Source organism: Colossoma macropomum, unplaced genomic scaffold, assembly GCF_904425465.1.
Source record: "Colossoma macropomum unplaced genomic scaffold, Colossoma_macropomum, whole genome shotgun sequence".
In the NCBI taxonomy this organism is placed as follows: domain Eukaryota; kingdom Metazoa; phylum Chordata; class Actinopteri; order Characiformes; family Serrasalmidae; genus Colossoma; species Colossoma macropomum.
Window position 1 is genome coordinate 35,395,720 of NW_023494798.1, and position 23,618 is coordinate 35,419,337.

The 23,618-nt window shown below is 42.3% G+C and overlaps 1 protein-coding gene across 1 annotated transcript in view; it reads left to right on the forward strand.

Moving 5' to 3' along the window:
- The window catches only part of LOC118817851 (latent-transforming growth factor beta-binding protein 4-like), a 236,274-nt gene that overhangs the window by 203,652 nt on the left and 9,004 nt on the right, over positions 1 to 23,618 (forward strand). The window contains exons 26-35 of the mRNA XM_036584808.1: positions 1,917 to 2,042; positions 2,978 to 3,100; positions 4,305 to 4,436; positions 5,723 to 5,848; positions 5,962 to 6,105; positions 9,190 to 9,423; positions 11,707 to 11,778; positions 13,505 to 13,633; positions 14,975 to 15,118; positions 17,627 to 17,779. Coding sequence (XP_036440701.1) covers positions 1,917 to 2,042; positions 2,978 to 3,100; positions 4,305 to 4,436; positions 5,723 to 5,848; positions 5,962 to 6,105; positions 9,190 to 9,423; positions 11,707 to 11,778; positions 13,505 to 13,633; positions 14,975 to 15,118; positions 17,627 to 17,779 — 1,383 coding nt within the window. The remainder of the gene's footprint in view (positions 1 to 1,916; positions 2,043 to 2,977; positions 3,101 to 4,304; positions 4,437 to 5,722; positions 5,849 to 5,961; positions 6,106 to 9,189; positions 9,424 to 11,706; positions 11,779 to 13,504; positions 13,634 to 14,974; positions 15,119 to 17,626; positions 17,780 to 23,618) is intronic.

Sequence of the window (23,618 nt, forward strand, 5' to 3'; positions counted from 1 at the left end):
TGCTGGCCGTGATCTTTGGGCCCTCAGGCAGCTCTGCATTAAAAACAGACATGATTCTGTAGTGGAAATCACTGCATGGGCTCAGAAACACTTCTGAAAACCACTGTCTGTGAAAACCATATATAAACAGGACCCAGAAACGCCCCCAACTTCTCTGGGCCTGAGCTCATTTAAAATGGACTGAGGGGAAGTGGAAAAGTGTCCTGTGGTCCGACGAATCAACATTTGAAATTCTTTGTGGAAATCATGGTCACTGTGTCCTCTGGGCTAAAGACCACTCAGCTTGTTATCAGTGCACAGTTCAAAAGCCAGTGTTCATGATGGTGTAGGGGGCATTAGTGCACATGGCATGGGTGACGTGCACATCTGTGAAGGCACCATTAATGCTGAACGATATATACAGGTTTTAGCAACATATGCTGCCATCCAGATGACGTCTTTTTCAGAGAAGGCCTTGATTATTGCAGCAAGACAATGTAAAACCACATTCTGCATGTATCACAGCAGCATTGCGCCGTATTAAAAGAGTCCGGGTGCTAAACTGACCTGCCTGCAGTCCAGACCTGTCACCACTTAAAACATTTGCCACATTATGAAATGAAAAATACGACAAAGGAGACCCTGAACTGATGAGCAGCTGAAATCCTGTATCAAACAAGAGCAGGAAAACATTTCACTTTCTAAACTACAGCAGTGTCTCCTCAGTTCCCAAACACTTACAGAGTGATGTTAAAGAAGAGGTGATGAAACTCAGTGGTAAACAGGCCCCCGTCCCAACTTTTTTGGAACGTGTTGTTGGCATGAAATTCAAAATGGGCAAATATTTTTCAAAAAAACAATTTCTCAGTTTCAACATTTGATTTGTTGTCTTTGTACTATTTTCGTTTAAAAATATGGTTCACATGATTTGCACATCATTGCATCCAATTTATAATTTACATTGGGGTAATATACAATGGGGTTGTGTGTGTGTGTGTGTGTGTATATATATTTGGATTAGAGGGGCTGATAAATTATATATATATAAATGAAGCCCCCCAGCATTGGGCTGTGGAGCAGTGGAACTGTGTTCTCTGGAGTGATGGAGCTCCATCCAGTACCTTTGGGATGAGTTTGTGATCCAGAACTGACCATCCAACATCAGTACCTGACCTCACTAATGCTCAATCAAATCCTCACAGCAATGTTTCAAGATCTAGAAGCCTTCCCAGAAGAGTAGAGGCTGTTACTGCAGCACAGACTCACTATTAACACCTTCACTTCAGAGGAAACTCTGGAGGAGCAGTTGTGCACAGTTATGTGGTCCATCTGTTGCTACACAATTTATCAGCCCCTCTAATCCATTTATCATCTCTCCATTACTGACCACAGCACCACTGTTGTCCAGATGCATCAACAGATGTGCTACAGTTTCCAAGAAGGTCGAGCTACAAGAGGGGCCTTTATTTTTTTTATTTACTGCTTTTCTTATATTTGAAACAAAAAAGAAGAGAAAAAAAGGAAAGAAGAAAAAAGAATAAAATAAAATGATAAAGTAAAAGTTACATTGTAACTGGCCTCGTAAATAACTGACAAATAACTATACAAATAAAATATAGTGTGCAATATGTATATTTGGTCAGCGTAAGAGTTTGTACAATAGAGCTTTTGTACAATCAGCTTTATTAAATATAGTATAATTTTTAGAGTACATGGAAAAGACTAAGAGCACTAAGATCCACAAAGGGATCACAAATTTTTTATAAAGGTTTTAGTTTTATTTTTTATTTGTATGTTAATTGTTGGCAGTATTTCATTTAGTGTTTGATTGGTCAAATGGAGGAGGTCGTTCTTTGTTCCAATGAAGCAAAATACACGTTGTTTCTGATAAAGTGGCCGGGAATGTGAGAGCATCTGTGTTTTGTCTGTGTTCACAGACATTAACGAGTGTTTGGAGGGAGATTTCTGCTTCCCTAGAGGAGAATGCCTGAACACGGAGGGCTCATACATGTGTGTGTGCGCTCAGGGCTACCAGACCAGCGCCAACAGGACGTCCTGCCAGGGTACAGCTGATAAAACCCTAGATGTTTATTTGTATTGTCATAGTATGTTTGTGTGTGACCAGTTATACAGCCACTTTATTAAGACCTCCTCTGTCCATTTTATCAGCTCCACTGACCATATAGTCTCACTCTGTAGTTCTACAGTTACAGACTGTAGTCCATCTGTTTCTCCGCATACTTTGTTACCCTGTTCTTCAGTGGTCAGGACCCCCAAGACCCTCACAGAGCAGGTATTATTTGGGTGATAGGTCATTCTCAGCACTGCAGTAACACTGACGTGGTGTGTTAGTGTTAGTGTGTTGCGCTGGTCTGAGTGGATCAGACACAGCAGTGCTGCTGGAGTTTTTGGACACCTCAGTGTCGCTGCTGGACTGAGAACCAAGAACATCCAGCCGACAGTGTCCTGTGGGCAGCGTCCTGTGACCACTGATGAAGGACTAGAGGATGACCAACACAAACTGTGCAGCTGCAGATGAGCTATCGTCTCTGACTTTACATCTACAAGGTGGACCGACAAGGTAGGAGTGTCTAATAGAGTGGACAGTGAGTGGACACAGTGTTTAAAAACTCCAGCAGCACTGCTGTGTCTGATCCACTCGTACCAGCGCAACACACACTAACACACCACCACCACGTCAGTGTTACTGGAGTGCTAAGAATGACCCACCACCCAAATAGTACCTGCTCTGTGAGGGTCCTGACCACTGAAGAACAGGGTAATAATGCTTATTTTTAATAATAAATCGTTTTAAGATGTGTTCCTCTGCGTCCCTGTGGTTAATTAATTATGCCTTCATTACTGCTTACAGACACTTTAGTATTAAAACGAGTCGAAATGCACATCCCTGCTCGATACTGTCAGTCTGACGGGTGTAGTATGTTATTTAAGGCTGTACTCAGTGATGTCACTGCTGTGTGTGTGTTCTCGTGCTCAGATGTGGACGAGTGTGCCCGTGAGGGTGTGTGTCAGGACGGGCGCTGTGTCAACACTGACGGATCGTTCCTGTGCAACTGTGAGACTGGATTCACTGCCAACCCCGAAAAAACAGCCTGTCTGGGTAAAACACACACACACACACACACACACACACACACACACACACACACACACACACACACACACAGTTTGTCTTACATTCTTACATTACTCATGAGGACTTCTGATGATTTCTATTGATTTTGTATTACTGTAGACAAGTAATACTACACGTACACCTAAACCTAACCCTGACCTCAGTATCAAACCTAAACCTAACCCTGACCTCAGGATCAAACCTAAACCTAAGGCCCGAAACATCCTTCATGCAAGGACACGAGTGCAGATGGTTCGAGCTACACAGACGGGGTTTCGTGCGTAGCTGGGTTCAAAAATGTGTCATAATGCATTTCATAATGCAGTGCGAGCTGCAATCTGAGTGTTACAGCAGAGGGCGCTATAACGACAGCCAGGCCTGACCAAGCAGTCTGTATGTTTCTCAACTGCCACAGCAGACAAGCAGCTGAGTCTCACGCGAAGATGACTTACATAATCATTTGCATTCGCATGAAGTGTGTTTCGCGCCTAACCTTAACCTCACTAACCACACACACACACGCACACACACACACACACACACACACACACTCTTAAAGAACATAAAGAACCTGCACACACTACACTCAATTCATTTGAAGTTTGTCATTATACATGTACACGAGCGCACAGTATAATTAAGTGCTTTCAGACAATTCCCAGTTACAGTTGGAGGCAAAAGTTTAGGCACCCCCGGTCAAATAATTTTTTTTTATTTTTTATTTTTAAAGTGAAAAGAAGTTCTGCAGCAAAACAATTTAGACAATTTTCTGCAAATGTTAATAGACAGTTACCTTGTAATTCACTAACTTAAAAAATAGCAGCTGTAATAAGCAAAAAACGTTCCCACCCTCCCAGTTTAAAAGTCTCTGAACTACATTAACTCATCAGGCCTTAACTGACTCGCTAGGACGGGTTAGGCAGGTCCAGAAGAGTCATTAAGAATTGTCCAAGGTCAGGGTTTGGGACAGACACCTCCCAATAGAAAGTACCTTATAATTGATGAGTGTATATATATTTAGCTTATTACTGTCTCTATTAATGTCTTGGGTTTAAATAGATCAAAACCTAATCATTGTAAATGTCTAAGGTCTGAATACTTTACTGTTTTTAATAGTTTGTACTGATTCAATTAGAATGGTGCTGTGTGTGTGTGTGTGTGTGTGTGTGTGTGTGTGTGTGTGTGTTAGATGTGGATGAGTGTGTGGACTCTGAAGGTGCTGTGTGTGGATCTCTGCGCTGTGAGAACACCATCGGCTCCTTCCGCTGCCTCGTCTCCTGCCCGCCTGGATACAGCTTCACTGCTACAGGAGAGTGTGTGGGTGAGCTAACCTGAACCCCCCCCCCGCCCCCTATATGTATAATTAATATATATATATTTCAGATTTTGACATAATTTGAAAATGCCTGTTGCCCGACTGATCAAAGAAGAAAATAATAGTGAAAAAATAAATAAATGAATAATCTCTGACATATCGAGTAACACAAACAAACCAGTACTATATGATATATAATAATATAATACCAGCTGTAAAAATACAATAATGCTGCTGAAAAAAGAAACAGACATGCACTCTCAGCCTGACGAGCTACACTAAACGTATATTAACGTTGCCATACTGATAATAAGGTAATTAAATATGGAAACTTTCACAGTAAAACCACATCAAGATAAACATGACTGTCGGGTTTATTCGCAAAAAAACAAACAGGCTACTGAAACTCATGAGCGCCATGCTGAAGACGATCAGAACCGGTTATCGAAAACTGTAATATTGATTAAAATAGAACCCATTAGGGATTCTGGGAGGTTGTGACAGCGTACAGTCAACATGGTACCGAATACTTTTGCTGTCTCATCATCGTCACAACCTCCTAGAAAGTTGTCAGACGACGTTCTTAACTTTCTGAGGAATTACATTTCAATGTTGTGACAGTGTAGAGAGCACCAAGCAGACGACGCTGTGGGCACCGAAACAGTACAGTGTCACAGCGTAGCTGTGTTTGCAGGACTGTTAGGAATAAAACCTGATGGTTTTGCTTCCTAACGGGAATCGGCTTGATGGTTGCCGTTAGAGGCCATTAGGAAACGATCAAATGTATCTGGAATCAGAAGACCTGATTAAACGATCAGAATCCTTTACACTGTGATATGAACCCATCAGGAAAACACAGAACACCATCAGCGACTACTGGACACCACCAGGAACCAACAGACACTAATTGCCAGCAAGATGCACTTTCCAGCACAATTTAAATTACATTCAGAGTCATCAATCAAAAGAAAAGTATAAACTGTGTTTGGAACGGTTTTATTGAGAATGTCTGATAATGTAAAAGAAACTTTAGTCCAAAACTTACGCACATTTAAACACTCCCACTACATCTCGCTGCTGTCGGAACAAAACCTTGTATCTCCAAAATGGTAACTTTACAGGAGAAGGAATAAACTACTTTACTTTAAATGTAACTCAGTGGAACCAGAATTTTTTCCAAGTCATTTTGGGCCGTTTTTTTTTTGGTATGGGGTTTTCTTCCTACAACAGCGATATGTAAAAATGTAGCGTTCACTTATTTAATATGTTCTGTCTCACCCTCTCTCTGTCAGACATTAATGAATGTGCTAACGAGACGGTGTGCGGAGAACACGCTTTCTGTCAGAACCTCATCGGGACGTATCAGTGTATCTGTGATCAGGGCTACGAGTCGACTGGAGACGGTCGATCCTGCGTGGGTACGTCACACATAAACATATACAGACGTATACAGAAGCTTGCACAACATTTAAGGTGTATTAATAAGCTTCTCTCTCTCTCTCTCTCTCTCTCTCTCTCTCTCTCTGTGCAGACATTAACGAGTGTGAGACGATGGTGGGGGTGTGTGGAGCGGCGCGCTGTTGGAATGTAGACGGCTCCTTCACATGTGAATGTGAAGATCAACAGCAGGAATTCAACCCCCTCACTCTGCAGTGTGTGAGCAGAGCCGGTCGAGGTAACACACACTGACACACACACACTAATACACACACACACAGCAGCGTTTACAGGTAACACACACTGACACACACACACTATACACACACACACAGCAGCGTTTACAGGTACACACACTGACACACACACACTAATACACACAGCAGCGTTTACAGGTAACACACACTGACACACACACACTAATACACACAGCAGCGTTTACAGGTAACACACACTGACACACACACACTAATACACACACACACAGCAGCGTTTACAGGTAACACACACTGACACACACACACTAATACACACAGCAGCGTTTACAGGTAACACACACTGACACACACACACTAATACACACACACACAGCAGCGTTTACAGGTAACACACACTGACACACACACACTAATACACACAGCAGCGTTTACAGGTAACACACACTGACACACACACACTAATACACACACACAGCAGCATTTACAGGTAACACACACTGACACACACACACTAATACACACACACAGCAGCGTTTACAGGTAACACACACTGACACACACGCACTAATACACACACACACAGCAGCATTTACAGGTAACACACACTGACACACACACACTAATACACACACACAGCAGCGTTTACATGTAACACACACTGACACACACGCACTAATACACACACACACAGCAGCGTTTACAGGTAACACACACTGACACACACACACTAATACACACACACAGCAGCGTTTACAGGTAACACACACTGACACACACACACTAATACACACACAGCAGCGTTTACAGGTAACACACACTAATACACACACACAGCAGCGTTTACAGGTAACACACACTGACACACACACACTAATACACACACACACAGCAGCATTTACAGGTAACACACACTGACACACACACACTAATACACACAGCAGCGTTTACAGGTAACACACACTGACACACACACACTAATACACACAGCAGCGTTTACAGGTAACACGCACTGACACACACACACTAATACACACACACACAGCAGCATTTACAGGTAACACACACTGACACACACACACTAATACACACACACAGCAGCATTTACAGGTAACACACACTGACACACACACACTAATACACACACACACAGCAGCGTTTACATGTAACACACACTGACACACACACACTAATACACACACACAGCAGCGTTTACAGGTAACACACACTGACACACACACACTAATACACACACACAGCAGCGTTTACATGTAACACACACTGACACACACACACTAATACACACACACAGCAGCGTTTACATGTAACACACACTGACACACACACACTAATACACACACACACAGCAGCGTTTACAGGTAACACACACTGACACACACACACTAATACACACACACACAGCAGCGTTTACAGGTAACACACACTGACACACACACACTAATACACACACACACAGCAGCATTTACAGGTGACACACACTGACACACACACACTAATACACACACACACAGCAGCATTTACAGGTGACACACACTGACACACACACACTAATACACACACACACAGCAGCATTTACAGGTAACACACACTGACACACACACACTAATACACACACACACAGCAGCATTTACAGGTAACACACACTGACACACACACACTAATACACACACACACAGCAGCATTTACAGGTGACACACACTGACACACACACACTAATACACACACACACAGCAGCATTTACAGGTGACACACACACACTAATACACACACACACAGCAGCATTTACAGGTAACACACACTGACACACACACACTAATACACACACACACACAGCAGCATTTACAGGTAACACACACTGACACACACACACTAATACACACACACAGCAGCGTTTACAGGTAACACACACTGACACACACGCACTAATACACACACACAGCAGCGTTTACAGGTAACACACACTGACACACACGCACTAATACACACACACACACACACAGCAGCATTTACAGGTAACACACACACGCTAATACACACACACAGCAGTATTTACAGGTAACTCACACTAACACACACACACACTAATACACACAGCAGCGTTTACTCACATTTAATAAACACACAGAGGCTAATTTAGCCATTTTCCCCAGACCATGAGTGTGAAGTTGCCCTCTTTGCTGGTGGGGTGTAAATGAGCAGGCCAGGTCAGTAAGAGCTCACTGCTGATTGGTCAGTTCAGAGTAATGATGAAGCGCGACTGATGTGTGATGTTTATTCCTATTTGTGGGTTTTTGTTCAAAAAGGTTGTTAACTAAATAAAATCTCAGGATTTCTGGCTTTGTTAGATCACATTCTTCACACCCGACAGCAGCACCGGGTGGTCCTGTGATTAACGGAGAAAAGCAGATTAAACAGCAGAAATTGACCCTTTTTCCTCTGCTTTATTGATGGGGCCCAGCAGTAAAGACCCTCTGGTCCCCCTGGGCTTTAGTTATGGTGCCCTTCCTCACAAAGTCTGCAAACAACACTTTTGCCCGATCTTAATATCCAGACTCGGCCCCCTGGCCTCTGTCTCACAGACTTCGGACCTACATTCTGTGATGGTCACTGAAACCCTGACCCCTACGTTTACTATTTGTCTGTCTGTCTATCTGTCTGTCTATCTGTATTTATCTGTCTGTCTGTGTATCTATCTGTCTGTCTATCTATCTATCTGTGTATTTATCTGTCTGTCTGTCTATATATCTATCTGTCTGTCTGTCTATCTGTCTGTCTGTCTATTTGTACTTATCTGTCTGTCTGTGTATCTATCTGTCTATCTATCTATCTGTATTTATATGTCTGTCTGTGTGTCTACCTGTCTGGCTGTCTGTCTGTCTGTCTATCTATCTGTGTATCTATCTGTCTATCTGTCTATCTTTCTGTCTATCTGTCTATCTATCTGTCTTTCTGTCTGTCTGTCTGTCTATCTGTCTGTCTATCCTAAATAATTAGACAAAATCACCCTCTGATAATGGTACAGAATTTAAAACACTCTTTTCTGTGTAATGAAACTGTCTGTAAAACAGCGGTTTGTCTGTGTGCAGGTGAGACAGGTGCTTCAGCGCCGCGGTGGTCCTTAACCCCCTCTCGCTCTGGCTCTGTCACCTCACTGCCCCCTGCTGGCCCAGGAGAGAAGAGGGAGTGCTACTACAACATCGAGCAGCAGGACTCCTGCAGGATCCTCACGCGGAACTCCAGCCTGCAGGAGTGCTGCTGCACCGTGGGTCAGGGCTGGGGTCAGCTCTGCCTCTACCAGCGCTGCCCTGAACTCAGCACAGGTCAGAGCACACACCTGCACACGTACAGCACCAGGCAAACGTCTGGACACACCTGACCGAATGTATGATTTTCATAATCTTACAGAGATTCTGATCTGAAGGATGACAGGTTTGAGATTTGTTAATATAAATAATGCAGGTAGTTCTAATGTTGGGTTTATTTCCAATATAAACATTGAAAATGTGATAAATTACAATACTTTTTGTTTGTTTCTTTGGTGCCAAGCACAGTTTGATTCTCCCAGTGTGGTACTAGATATCATAGAACAGCGCTTTTATTGTGGTTGGTTTTTTATAAAACAGCTTCAGAAGTTCTTCCACTCACTGTCCACTCTATTAGACACTCCTACCTTGTCAGTCCACCTTGTAGATGTAAAGTCAGAGACGATAGCTCATCTGCTGCTGCACAGTCTGTGTTGGTCATCCTCTAGTTCTTCATCAGTGGTCACAGGACACTGCCCACAGGACGCTGTTGGCTGGATATTTTTAGTTGGTGGACTATTCTCAGTCCAGCAGTGACACTGAGGTGTTTAAAAACTCCAGCAGCACTGCTGTGTCTGATCCACTCAGACCAGCGCAACACACACTAACACACCACCACCACATCAGTGTTACTGCAGTGCTGAGAATGATCCACCTCCCAAATAGTACCTGCTCTGTGAGGGTCCATGGGGGTCCTGACCACTAAAGAACAGGGTAAAAGGGGAGAATATAAGGATAGAATAGAATGGGGCACTCTGGAGCTGCAGCACATGAGCCTAAGGTCACCATGTCCAATGCCAACATCAGTACCTGACCTCACTAATGCTCAATCAAATCCTCACAGCAATGTTCCAACATCCAGTGTAAAGCATTCCCAGAAGAGTAGAGGCTGTTACTGCAGCACAGACTCACTATTAACACCTTCACTTCAGAGGAAACTCTGGAGGAGCAGTTGTGCACAGTTGTCTGGTCCATCTGTTGCTGCACAGTTTATCAGCCCCTCTAATCCATTTATCATCGTTCCATTACTGACCACAGGACACAACAGTCATTTCCAGGCATATAAACATTTATTTATTTGTTTTGTTTGTTTACATGTTTAAATTAGTAACAAATAACATCAAAAGTACTGTGAGTTTACATCTTACAGGAGAAAAAGAAATAAATCTCTAATCCAGAGTTTCAGCTTTTATATATACACTTACATGCAGCAATAGGTGTCTATTGAACCAGGTTAATCTTAGTCATCCAAATAGGAAAACAAAGGATTCACATTTTATCAAACTGCTCCAACTGTTCATTGTTTAAAAATCACGGTTTCTCCAAATGTAATATATTGATTAGTTCTATATCCACATTTCATATCACTGCTGTCAGAACAATCTCCATTTTTGTCATTTTTCACTTTTTGACATATTTTGAAAATGCCTGTTGATCTTTACATTGTGTATAAATTTCATGATGAATGGACCAAACGAAACGGCCCAAAATTATTTGGAAAAATGTCTGGTTCCATTGACTTACATTAAAGTTACCGTTTTGGAGATACAAAGTTTGGTCCCAACATCAGTGATACTGTTGGTACTGACTCTAGTTTGCACATTTGTAGTATATTTTTTATTGCAACAACCATACTAAAAAGAAATGGTCTGCTGTTCATGTTTCTCCAGGGTTACTGAGTCATAGTTGTTCCCAAAACAGCCCAAAGTGGATTTGGTTTCCAGTCCCTTCTAAATGCTTCTGACAGGCAATTAAATATACTGGCCCAAAATGTCTGTCAGTTGCTACATGTCCATAATGAATGTCTCAGTGTACTTTCCATTGCATTACATCTGTTACATAAAGGGGAAATATGTGGAAAAACCTTCATTTTGCAGAGATATATTCTATGCAGAGTTTTAAACTGAACTAAATTATCGCTGCTGTCGGATCAAAACCTTGTATCTCCAAAATGATAAGTTTGCAGGAGAAGGAAAAAACTTACTTTACTTTTAATGTAAGTCAATGGAACCAGACATTTTTCCAAGTAATTTTGGTCCATTTCTTTTGGTCCATTCATCATAAAATCTACACACAATATAAAGGGGAACAGGTATTATAATTATATTCAAATTATGCAAAAAACTGAAAAACAACAAAATGGAGATGCGAGGTTTTGCTTCGTCAGCAGCGATATGTCTTATATTTATTAAGCAATTATGTATATTTTTCAGACAGATTTCCCAGACATCATTTTCTGTTTCCACTCCTAACTCTTATTATGTCTTTTAACCTGATTATTATTTATTTATGTAATCTCAGCGGAATTCCAGACTCTGTGTCCAAGTGGACGGGGGTACGTGACTTCCACAGTGGGAGCCTTCAGCTACAAGGGTAAAACACACACCAGTTTGTCTTATATTGCTAGTGAGGACTTCCATTGATTTCTGTTGATTTTTGTATTACTGTAGCCAGTAATATTACACCTACCCCTAAACCTAACCCTGACCTTAACCTCAGCATCAAACCTAAACCTAACCCTGACCTTAACCTCAGCATCAAACCTAACCCTGACCTTAACCTCAGCATCAAACCTAACCCTGACCTTAACCTCAGCATCAAACCTAAACCTAACCCTGACCTTAACCTCAGCATCAACTAATCCCGACCTACCTCAGCATCAACCTAAACAACAGACAAAAACACAGCAATCAACAACAGACAACACAAGCACAACCTAACCCTAATCTTAACCTCAGCATCAAACCTAAACCTATCCTTAACCTCAGTATCCAAACCTAAACCTAACCCTAACCTTAACCTTAGTATCGAACCTTAACCTAACCCTAATCTTAACCTCAGCATCAAACCTTAACCTAACCCTAATCTTAACCTCAGCATCAAACCTAAACCTAACCTTAACCTCAGTATCAAACCTAAACCTAACACTGACATTAACCTCAGCATCAAACCGAAACCTAACACTGACATTAACCTCAGTATCAAACCTAAACCTAACACTGACATTAACCTCAGTATCAAACCTAAACCTAACACTGACATTAACCTCAGTATCAAACCTTAACCTAACCCTAATCTTAACCTCAGCATCAAACCTTAACCTCAGCATCAAACCTTAACCTAACCCTAATCTTAACCTCAGCATCAAACCTAAACCTAACCTTAACCTCAGCATCAAACCTAAACCTAACACTGACATTAACCTCAGTATCAAACCTAAACCTAACACTGACATTAACCTCAGCATCAAACCTTAACCTAACCCTAATCTTAACCTCAGCATCAAACCTAAACATAACCTTAACCTCAGTATCAAACCTAAACCTAACACTGACATTAACCTCAGTATCAAACCTAAACCTAACACTGACATTAACCTCAGCATCAAACCTAAACCTAACCCTAACATTAACCTCAGCATCAAACCTAAACCTAACACTGACATTAACCTCAGCATCAAACCTAACCCTGACCTTAACCTCAGCCTCAAACCTAAACCTAACCCTGACCTTAACCTCAGCCTCAAACCTAACCCTAACCTTAACCTCAGCATCAAACCTAAACCTAACCCTGACCTTAACCTCAGCCTCAAACCTAACCCTAACCTTAACCTCAGCATCAAACCTAAACCTAACACTGACATTAACCTCAGCATCAAACCTAAACCTAACACTGACATTAACCTCAGTATCAAACCTAAACCTAACCCTGACCTTAACCTCAGCATCAAACCTAAACCTAACACTGACATTAACCTCAGTATTCAGAAGGCAATATTTCTGCTCTTTTAATTTTTCCCAGAAAAATAATTTGTGGTGAAAACACATGTTTAAGTGAGAACCAGCAAAACATCCTCACTTGAGCAAAAATGTCACGTTGTCTATCATTGTGAGGACATGTGGTCCTCACTAGGACAGCAAGACGAACACACACACACACACACACACACACACACACACACACACACACACAGAGAGAGAGTATTTACACTGTAAACATGGTCTCACCCCTCTAACACAGAGCCGTGTTTCCTGCAGTAGTTGCTGTTGTTTGTTTTTGCTCGTGTGTTTCTGATCTCTGTATTGTGGCATCACCGTAGATGTGGACGAGTGTAAGCTCTTCGACCCGGAGGTCTGTAAGGGCGGCGTGTGTGTAAACAACATCCCTGGATACTCCTGTTACTGCCCCAGCGGATACTACTACGACAACGTCTTACTGGAGTGCATCGGTCAGAGTCCAGCTGCCTTTTAGTCTGTTTCTCATGTGAACTCAGAGGGAGGTGGAGCGACTGTGGAGAGTTGTGTAGCTCCCAGTAGTGACTGAAATTAAAGTTGTAATATTTAAAGCTTCTTTAAGGGCTTTGCATGGTGAAAAGCTTCTTCAGATTGATGGAGAACATGTTGTATATGGTTCTATATAGAACATTTTTGAAAATAGGCCTATATAACACCAGAAAAGGTTCTTCTATTGTGACGATGTCAAGCTTGTAACAATAGAAGGAACTTTTTGGTGCTATATTAAAGCAAAAAGCCACGAGAGGCCGTGCGTTACAGTGATTTTATCACGGGGAAGGGTGTTGTTAGGCACGACGCGAAGCGGAGTAAAACCTCCCTCCTTGAGGGAGTGGGATGAAAATTATAATAGCATCAAAACTGTGAGCCTCTCAGTCTTTAATGGGTTTATATTGAGGTTCCTGTCTTTAGTTGTGTTGTAGATACACATGAGCATCAGTGTCATTCTACAAAAACGTCCACTTTTCTGTCTCTCCATAGAAGTCACTGGTGTTACTGATCCTCATTGGTGTTCCACATAATAAAGGAAACACCAGAGACATTTTTAATGAATAATGCATTTTACAGAATGGCTGCTACAGAGCATCAAACCACATGTTGTCAATCATGGAATATCCACTAAAATATGGAATTTAATCCATTTGTATTCTGTTTTTCCACAATGACCTCAGAATAAGTCGGTCACACCAGTGACTTCAGCTAAAAGCTTCATATGAAATCATGAGCTAAATGAGAAAATCTCTGATAACTGAAAGACACAGTGGACTCACCATGAGCTTTTCTTCATAGATCCTCAGAAAACAGGTAAAAGGAAGTCGAGTGATGTCATCAGTGTGACATCAGAGACATGACTCCTGGGGAACTTTCATTATATATTTTATAATATTTATTTGCCGTTTGTTTTCTTTGTCATTTAATTCATATATTTCATAGTCATGTATAGATTATTGCAGTTAAATTGCAGAAAAACATGTTTTTTACTTCATACTTATGATTGATTTAAAAACTAATATTGCTAAATTGAGGCTCAAGAAGGTGTGATTGTTAAAATAATTTATTGTTTTATTTTAAAATATAAATAAATTGTAACCCTTACATGTTTTTCAAGTGTAATATATCTGTAAATGCTAGGGACACAATAATGGACATTTCTGTAGAATGACCCATAATAATTTCGGCCAATCTGAGCACAATGTGTGACTTTATAGGGAAAACTCAGGAGGAGACTCGTCAGAACTACCTCTTTAATCTCTCTCTCTCTCTCTTTCTCTCTGCAGATAATGATGAGTGTGACAGTGAGGAGATGTGTCCCAGCGGGCTGTGTATCAACACAATGGGTTCATATTACTGCACTTGTGAGGCCCCGCTAGTGCTGGACGACACACAGCGCAACTGTGTGAACATCTCTGGCCTCACAGTTGGTAAGACGCACATCTAGTTCTGGCGGAGTCATCACTCGCATTTGTCTGTTTCCAAGATCAGCTCATTTCTGCTTTGTCAGCATTTTGAATATTAGAACAGTCATGAAAGTGTAAAACATCTAACAAAACATATATCTCATATTTAAGAAACATGATGTCTGAAATCTGCTCCCCACCAGAGGGCAGTACAGGGTCTGCATCTTACATTTTGAGTCAGTGGACTGAGTCAGCTGGAGTTTATTATCTCTTTAGTCCAAAGAAGGAAGCATAGAAAGGCTACTGCAGCCGTATAAACACCACTACACTCTGGATGAGAAGCTTCGCGTCATGCAGGTGATAGCAGACATACACTATACACCGGTCAGGCATAACATTATGACCACCTCCTTGTTTCTACGCTCATTGTCCATTTTATCAGCTCCACTTACTATATAGGTGCACTTTGTAGTTCTACAGTTACAGACTGTAGTCCATCTGTTTCTCTGATACTTTGTTAGCCCCCTTTTACCCTGTTCTTCAGTGGTCAGGACCTCCATGGACCCTCACAGGTACTATTTGGGTGGTGGGTCATTCTCAGCACTGCAGTAACACTGATGTGGTGGTGGTGTGTTAGTGTGTGTTGCGCTGGTCTGAGTGGATCAGACACAGCAGTGCTGCTGGAGTTTGTAAACAGTGTCCACTCACTGTCCACTCTATTAGACACTCCTACCTTGTCAGTCCACCTTGTAGATGTAAAGTCAGAGACGATAGCTCATCTGCTGCTGCACAGTTTGTGTTGGTCATCCTCTAGTCCTTCATCAGTGGTCACAGGACGCTGCCCACAGGACGCTGTTGGCTGGATATTTTTGGTTGGTGGACTATTCTCAGTCCAGCAGTGACACTGAGGTGTTTAAAAACTCCAGCAGCACTGCTCTGTCTGATCCACGCAGACCAGCACAACACACACTAACACACCACCACCACGTCAGTGTTACTGCAGTGCTGAGAATGATCCACCACCCAAACAGTACCTGCTCTGTGAGGGTCCATGGGGGTCCTGACCACTGAAGAACAGGGTAAAAGGGGGCTAACAAAGTATCAGAGAAACAGATGGACTACAGTCTGTAACTGTAGAACTACAAAGTGACCCTATATAGTAAGTGGAGCTGATAAAATGGACAATGAGCTTAGAAACAAGGTGGTGGTCATAATGTTATGCCTGACCGGTGTGTGTCCAAAAGTATTCAGACGTCCTTCTAATTACTGAATTCAGCTACTTTAAGGTGCACCCGTTGCTGACACAGGCATTCCAGATGCACACACAGCTTGTATAATCGGCATAGAAAAGCACTTACCAGTAGAATGGGACACTCTGGAGCAGCTGCACATGATCCTAAGGTCACCATGGTCAATGCCCAGCGTGGGCTAGAGGGGTATAAAGCCCCCCAGCATTGGGCTGTAGAGCAGTGGAACTGTGTTCTCTGGAGTGATAGAGCTCCATCCAGTACCTTTGGGATGAGTTGGAATGATCCAGAACTGACCATCCAACATCAGTACCTGACCTCACTAATGCTCAATCAAATCCTCACAGCAATGTTCCAACATCTAGCCTTCCCAGAAGAGTAGAGGCTGTTACTGCAGGCAAATGGGGCAAATTTCCTGTTAATAGCCTCGATTTGAGAAGAAAACCTGATGAGCAGCTAAACAAGAATCTTATTAAATTCTCACTCTGCACTCTCAGAAATTAAGGTACTGAACTGTCACTGGGTCAGTTCCCCTCTTGTCACTGTGGTGGGACCTTCAAGGGTCCATCTCAGTACCTTCAGTCAGGGAACATAACTGAACCATAATCCACTGAAATGATGTTTTCTAAGCTGTACTGACTCCACACACCCCGTCTCGTCTCCAGGCTTTTTGACGGACTATGTTATATGAACTGTGTTGCTCAGTGAAAAACTGTATGTAAATCTATGCATTAATAGGTTGGTGGAAAAAAAACTGATGGGATTATTCGGGGTGTCCATATGACTCTGTTTTAAAGGTGAGGCGTGCCACATTTGAGAGAAAGAAAAATGTAGGGGAGATAAACATTTCGAAACTGATGAAACGAGAAAAAACTCCTTAGGAGTAAGCGGGAGAAACCTCGAGAGGAAACCTGGCTCAAGGGAGGAACCCATCCTCCTCTGGTCGACCCCGGATGAAGAGAGAATGACAGAACTAATGAGATTTTATGATTTTATGACAAGATACAACAAAGAAGCTTAGAGCTAAAGAACCTTGAAGAACCATCTTTTTTGTAGTAGAGTGTAGAGGGAGGCATCCTCAGTACTGACTGGTCAGCTGTGGGTGACGTATGGGCTTCTTCTCAATATAAAAGTTGGTGTTTTCTGGTTTAAATGTGTGTTTAAAAGTGTAATGCGCACTCCGCGGCACAGACGAGCGCTTCTCAGTCTCGGCTGATGTGGCTACGTAAACAACAATAAGAACATCTGAACACCGCTTACTCATTTCTTCTTCTCTGTTTTTCAGATGAAGATCTGTCGGTCTGTTGGCAGCACGTCACGGCTGACCTGGTGTGTCAGAGGATGCTGCGGGGGGCCCGGGTGACATTTGTGGATTGCTGCTGTCTGTATGGAGAGGCCTGGGGGCTTCACTGCGCACTGTGCCCACGGAGAGACGAGGGTAAACCAACAGAGTCTGACTGCAGACAGATGCACTCTCAGCCCCAGTGCACATTCACTCTCTGCCACAACGGCAAAAGCAGCCTAATGGCTGTTAAATTTTGGCTGCTTCTGCTTAGCGACATCATCACTTAATCCATTTTTCGTCTAGAACACAGCTGGAGAATTACGTTTAATTTAACTCCCTGTTCAAAAAAGTCATAGAACCCATTAAAAGTGTCTGTTGGTTCCTGGTGGTGTCCAGTAGTCACTGATGGTATTCTGTGTTTTCCTGATTGGTTGATATTACAGTTTAAGGGATTCGAATTGTTCAATCAGGTGTTTTTGGGACTGATTCCAGATACATTCGTTCGTTATGGTCTCTAACGACAACCATCAAACCAACTCCCGTTAGGAAGCAAAACCAACAGGTTTTATTCCTAATGGCTCTAATTGTCTTCAGCGTGGCTTTCATGAGTTTCACTCGCCTGTTTGTTTTTTTCTAAACCTGACATTCACGTCTTATCATTGTGGTTTTACTGTGATAGTTTCCATATTTAATTACCTTATTATTAGTATGACAACATTAATATACGTTCAGTGTAGCTCTTGTAGCCCAGCAGTTCGTGTTTCACTGTTTTTCCTCATAAAACCGACAAAACTCTGTCGTGGCAGAGCAGCACTGACGTCATCAATAGGCTGGCAGTGCATGTCAGGCTGAGAGTGCATGTCTGCAGTCGGACACACCACCTCAGTGAATCTGCCTGTCTGTAGGGGTCGCACAGACGGTCGACTTTACTGCTCAGCGATGAGGCTTTAAGCTTGATGTCGACGAGTCGCTTATCACGTAATTACGACACTAAGAACAGGGACGCCTCAGAGAAGACAGCCAGTCGCACCAGCTGAACGTACGTTTGATTGTAGCCTAGTTCGAACGTAAACTGCCAACTTCGTTCAAGTTTACAAGCTACTAGAATTTAACCGGTTGCACAAAGTAATGTAGCTTCAATGTAGCTTTAGATTATAACTTAAAATTCACACATACCCTATAGTCGGTGTAGTTTCTGCCCTAAAAAATCAGTTTAAATGGCTGGACGATTTGATTGATGGGTAAACTTGATGGGCAAGAAACTGAAATACATCTCAGTTTGCATCGGCTAACAGTGACATTACCTTTCTGTGGTTCAGCGCATTCTAATAGCGTTTACATTAGCCACAGTTTCGCCAACGTTACCGACCGTTCGTTGTTAAAGTGCCGTTAAAATGTTGTGCATGAGAGCCCACCGGAAAATATCCAAGCAGCAGCAGAACAGAATAAACACACATACAAGAGACGGACGCTTTGAGGCACCACTGTACTGTAAAACACTCTCTTTTTGAAATATAACTAACACGACAGACACACCTTAAGCTCCACGTGTCAACCACAAGGCCCACGGGCCTGATCAGGCACAATCCTATCCGGCCCGCAAAAGTATTTAATGTTCTATTAATATTAGCCTGTTTCACAATGTGCTGCACTACAGTCTCCAGCATGCACTGCAATGTAATGTGCACCCGACTCTCCTACCCCAACAACAGTCCATGGCACAGCGGTTACACCAATTCTACCCAGTAGACCATTTTCACACTTCCGTGTTCGTTAATGCGGAGGAGTAAAGAGTAGCGTTAAACGGCCTCCAGTCGCGCTGTAAACAATGGCTGATACCAGAGAACTTGTAGAGAAGAGAATTATCACTCTGCAATGTCTTCCGGGTTTCTCAGATGCTAGAGGGCGCTCCCGAGTGAGTCCAAACTGAATGGGTTGTTATGGAGCAAAATCATAGTTTATAAATGCTGAAACATTTTTAATGTAAAATAATACATTAATTTCCTGAACACAGAGCAGCATAAAACATTTTAACACTGCTGTTATATTTTTAAGAGCTTTTAAACTCGAGTTATAGGAGTTTAAAACGGCGTCTCATGTATGTTCATGACGTCAGTGAGCGCGAACAGCCAATGAGCTGCTTCGCTCGCCAACCAATCAGCACTCAGTAGCAGTAATGTTTGCTGTAGAAAAAAGGAAACATACAGGTGAGTTTTCTTTGCTTTTTTAGTGAAATCCATCCTTCTGCTCTCTAAAATTAAAGGAAAGTTCTGGGTGAGAGATTAGAAACTATTTTAACTTTGTTTTTCAGGCGTTGAGCTCCATTCACCCCCATTCATTGAAGACTCGCTCACGGGCGCCCTCTGCTGTTTTGCAGTCCTGTTTTTGATATAACAGGGAAATAGGAAGTGGCCAGGCTCCTAATAACCGGCTCTGCTGATACTGCCTGAAATCATCGCTGCGTTTCTAATGCACCGATAATTCAACTGAACAGCCTCACCTGAGTTTTCACTCGATCAGGTTTAAAAATGTTCAACTTCAGCCGTAAAGCTCTGCTCGTCATGTGTCACATTTAACAAGGTAGCCAATCAAAAAAGAGAGCAAACTGAGCTGTAGAGTGAAAACGGGCTGTACAGGACAGATTTACTCACATCTGTGATTAAAATGCTCCAAGACAGACATTCATTCACTGCTGTGTTTAAAATCCTGGAGATGGTCGTCACAGAGGTTTGATTAAACCCCTGAGAAACTGACTCGTCTCCACTGCAGCTCGGTGATCAGTAACTGTACTGTAGAAATACGACGCTGTGTCTCTGAGCTGGTTATGGTGTTCAGGGCTCTCGCTAATGCTGCTAATGTTTACATGGGCTGAGTAGGAAAAACTAAACCTGCTGGACTTTTTCTCCAGAGTAAAGCGCAGTGAGTGCAGGTCTGTTTAAGGATGTGTGATGTTGGTGATGAACATAATAATCCGCTCCGCTCCGCTTCGCAAACCCGTCTCAGGCAGATTCCTCACAGTTCTGATGTGGATTTTTGTGGAATACATTCCGCCGTCTAAATGCAGCTGCTTTGACACGGAGCTGCGCTTTCAGTCGTGGGATGTGTGGCTCTGTTCTCTGCCGCAGTGCACTCTGTTTACCAGGCTGCTCCTGAGCGCCGCACAGTGGTAAAAACAGACGCGCAGATTCATACAGAGTCCAAATAGTTTTAAGTTCTGCGTGACGAGTTTTAGCCACGTCAGACTAGCCTTTCTGCTCATGTTGGAGGAGCTACCAGACATGCAAACTGCTCTTCTATTAACTGAGCTGAGGCCGAAGGACGATTTTTGAGGGATGCTGAAAACCGGAGACCCTCTACTGTCGCTCTGTTAAACGGTGCAGGCGGAAGTTCGATAACGCTACTGTTTACAGGTGGACGTGACGAAGCAGTGACTGTGAAAAAGGTCCATTCTACACAGTTCCACACCAGTCATATCACCAAACACACTAACTGCAGTTCAGGCAGTATAAACACTTAATGTGAGCTCAGGAGCTCAGAAATTGAGCCCAAGCATTAATGAACTTGCAGCAAAGAGACGATGCCAGATGTGTAGTTTAAGCAAATAGTTAAGGTTTAAAAGACCAAGCCCTAAATAATTGAAGCATTCATGCAATATTTCAAGGTCTATTATAAGCATCTATATTTTACTGCTGAAGTATTTGCGTATTTTGGATGAACAGTGGTCAGTTCGGTTTATAGCAAATTAAATTAATTAAAAATGAAATAAAGCATCTGCGTCTCTGGTCTAGATTTGTTGAGATTTTTTAATGTGGCCCTTCTAGTGGTTGAGTTTGACCCCCCTGCCTTAAGTAGAGAAAATGCAGCACGGAAAGAGAGAAACGTGAGCTATTTCACTGTGTGTGATGTTTCCTGTTTATGTCAGGGGGCGTTACTGATTGGCTGCAGAGTGAAAATGTCATTCTGTGCATCAGTGTTTTGATCTACGATCACTTTACGCTCCACTAGTTAAGACGTGACCGAAATTCTGTGTCCCTAGTTTTAAACTAACTACTCTAAACGTGAGATTTAGGACGGACTTTACACCCCAACTTATGATCGAACTTGCGTTCAGCTGGTGCGACTGGCTGCAGGTGAGGAGCCTGGTGATTTCGGGGTCCATATCTCTGGTTCCGTGGAGGCTAGTAATGCAATCCTGGGCTCGTGCTCATGCAACCCCTAGTCTATACACACTGGCCAGTGATGCAGAGAGGCGTACGCTGTCCATCAAAAGTCTGGGACACCTTGTTTCTTTTAATTTAAGTAAGAAAATTCCCTGAGACATTAGAGCTTATCTGGGACGAGAAAAAGGGAAAAAATAACTAACAGATTAGTCTGCAGAACAAAAACAGTGTTCTGGGAGGAGTGATCATTTCAGCATATACTTCAAATACACAGGTTTCTCAGCAGAGCAGCTACTGAGGTGCAGCAGTGTTTACAGTGAATAAGCTAATCAATCTGTATGATTTTTAAACCTCCAAAACGAGTCAGTCCAACTGTTCATACTTACATGAACACTCTTTCAATTATGGTTCTTCAAGGGTTCTTTAATAAAGGTACAAGTTCTATTAAGAACCATGAGTTCTATTCAGAAACATTTTTATGCGTTAAAGTTCTTTGTATGGTGAAATGGTTCTTCAGACTGATGGAGAATGTGTTGTATACGGTTCTATATAGCACTTCTGTTGTCACAAGCTTGACATAGTAAGAATAGCAGAACCCTTTTTGGTGCTATGTAGAACATATAGAACATACCAAAAGTTTTTTTCTGTATAGATCCATGCACAACACATTCTCCATCACTCTGAAGATGATTTCACCATGCAGAGAACCATTAAATCATGCAAATGGTTCTTTGAGTGTTCATAATTCAGTATAGAGCCACTGCTTTTTTACTAAAGAACCCTTATCTTTTTTAAGAGTGTAGAAGAAACTTTTTGGTGTTATATAGAACTATATACAAAAAGGTTCTATACAGAACCATATACAACACATTCTGCATCAGTCTGAAGAACCGTTTCACCATGCAAAGAACCATTTAATCATGCAAAGGGTTCTTTGAGTGTTCACAGTTTAATATAGAACTAAAGACTCCTTGTAAAATCTTTTTTGAGAGTGTAAAACCCTTTTTGGTGCTATATAGAACCATATACAACACGTTCTTCATCAATCTGAAGAACCATTTCACCATGCAGAGAACAATTTAAGCATGAAATTGTTCTATGTAGAAAAATTAGTGAGCTTTTACTTGTCACAGTGTCACTAATATCAGCACAAATAGTTTGTTTCTCTAAATAAACGTAAGGAGTGAATACGTGACGTTATTGGCAGCCGACAAAGAAAAAATGGACATTTATATTAAACGCATTTCAATAACCTAGGTGTCCCCAAACTTTTGACAGGACAGGATAGTCCCTCGTATTCACATAAGCAAACTCAGATTACCCACATAATCTGACACCAGCCGGAATCCGCTCAGGAGTTTAAAACCTTAGCCTCACTGCACTGCAAACACACAGGCATCTTATGTGGGCCACCTTAATTAGGTAATGAGGTAACATTGTGTTAATGATCTGCGTACAAACCATGTCCACTTTATCAGAAACCCCTCCCTTCCAGAACCATATTTCATTCCAACATTATGATATGGCATGTTGGAGGAATGTTTTTGGCACTGTTAGTTTCAGGTTGTTAGTTCTTCAGCTTTTATTTCTAGGTTTTTCTGCTAAGGACTCTTTGGCCCAGTCCCATTTCTCATTTTTACCCCTACCCCTTGTTTTCGAGTGTCTCCTTGCTCCTTGGAGCTGACTTACAGGGTAGTGGTTGAAATCTTCCCTCTGAAATGGGACCCTCAAATAAAAAGAGCATCACTTCATTAACAGCTACCAGCGCTGCTCTGTAGGCGACCCTGCCAGTCTGCAGTGACAGCAGAGGAGGGTAAAGTTCAGCTCCTCAC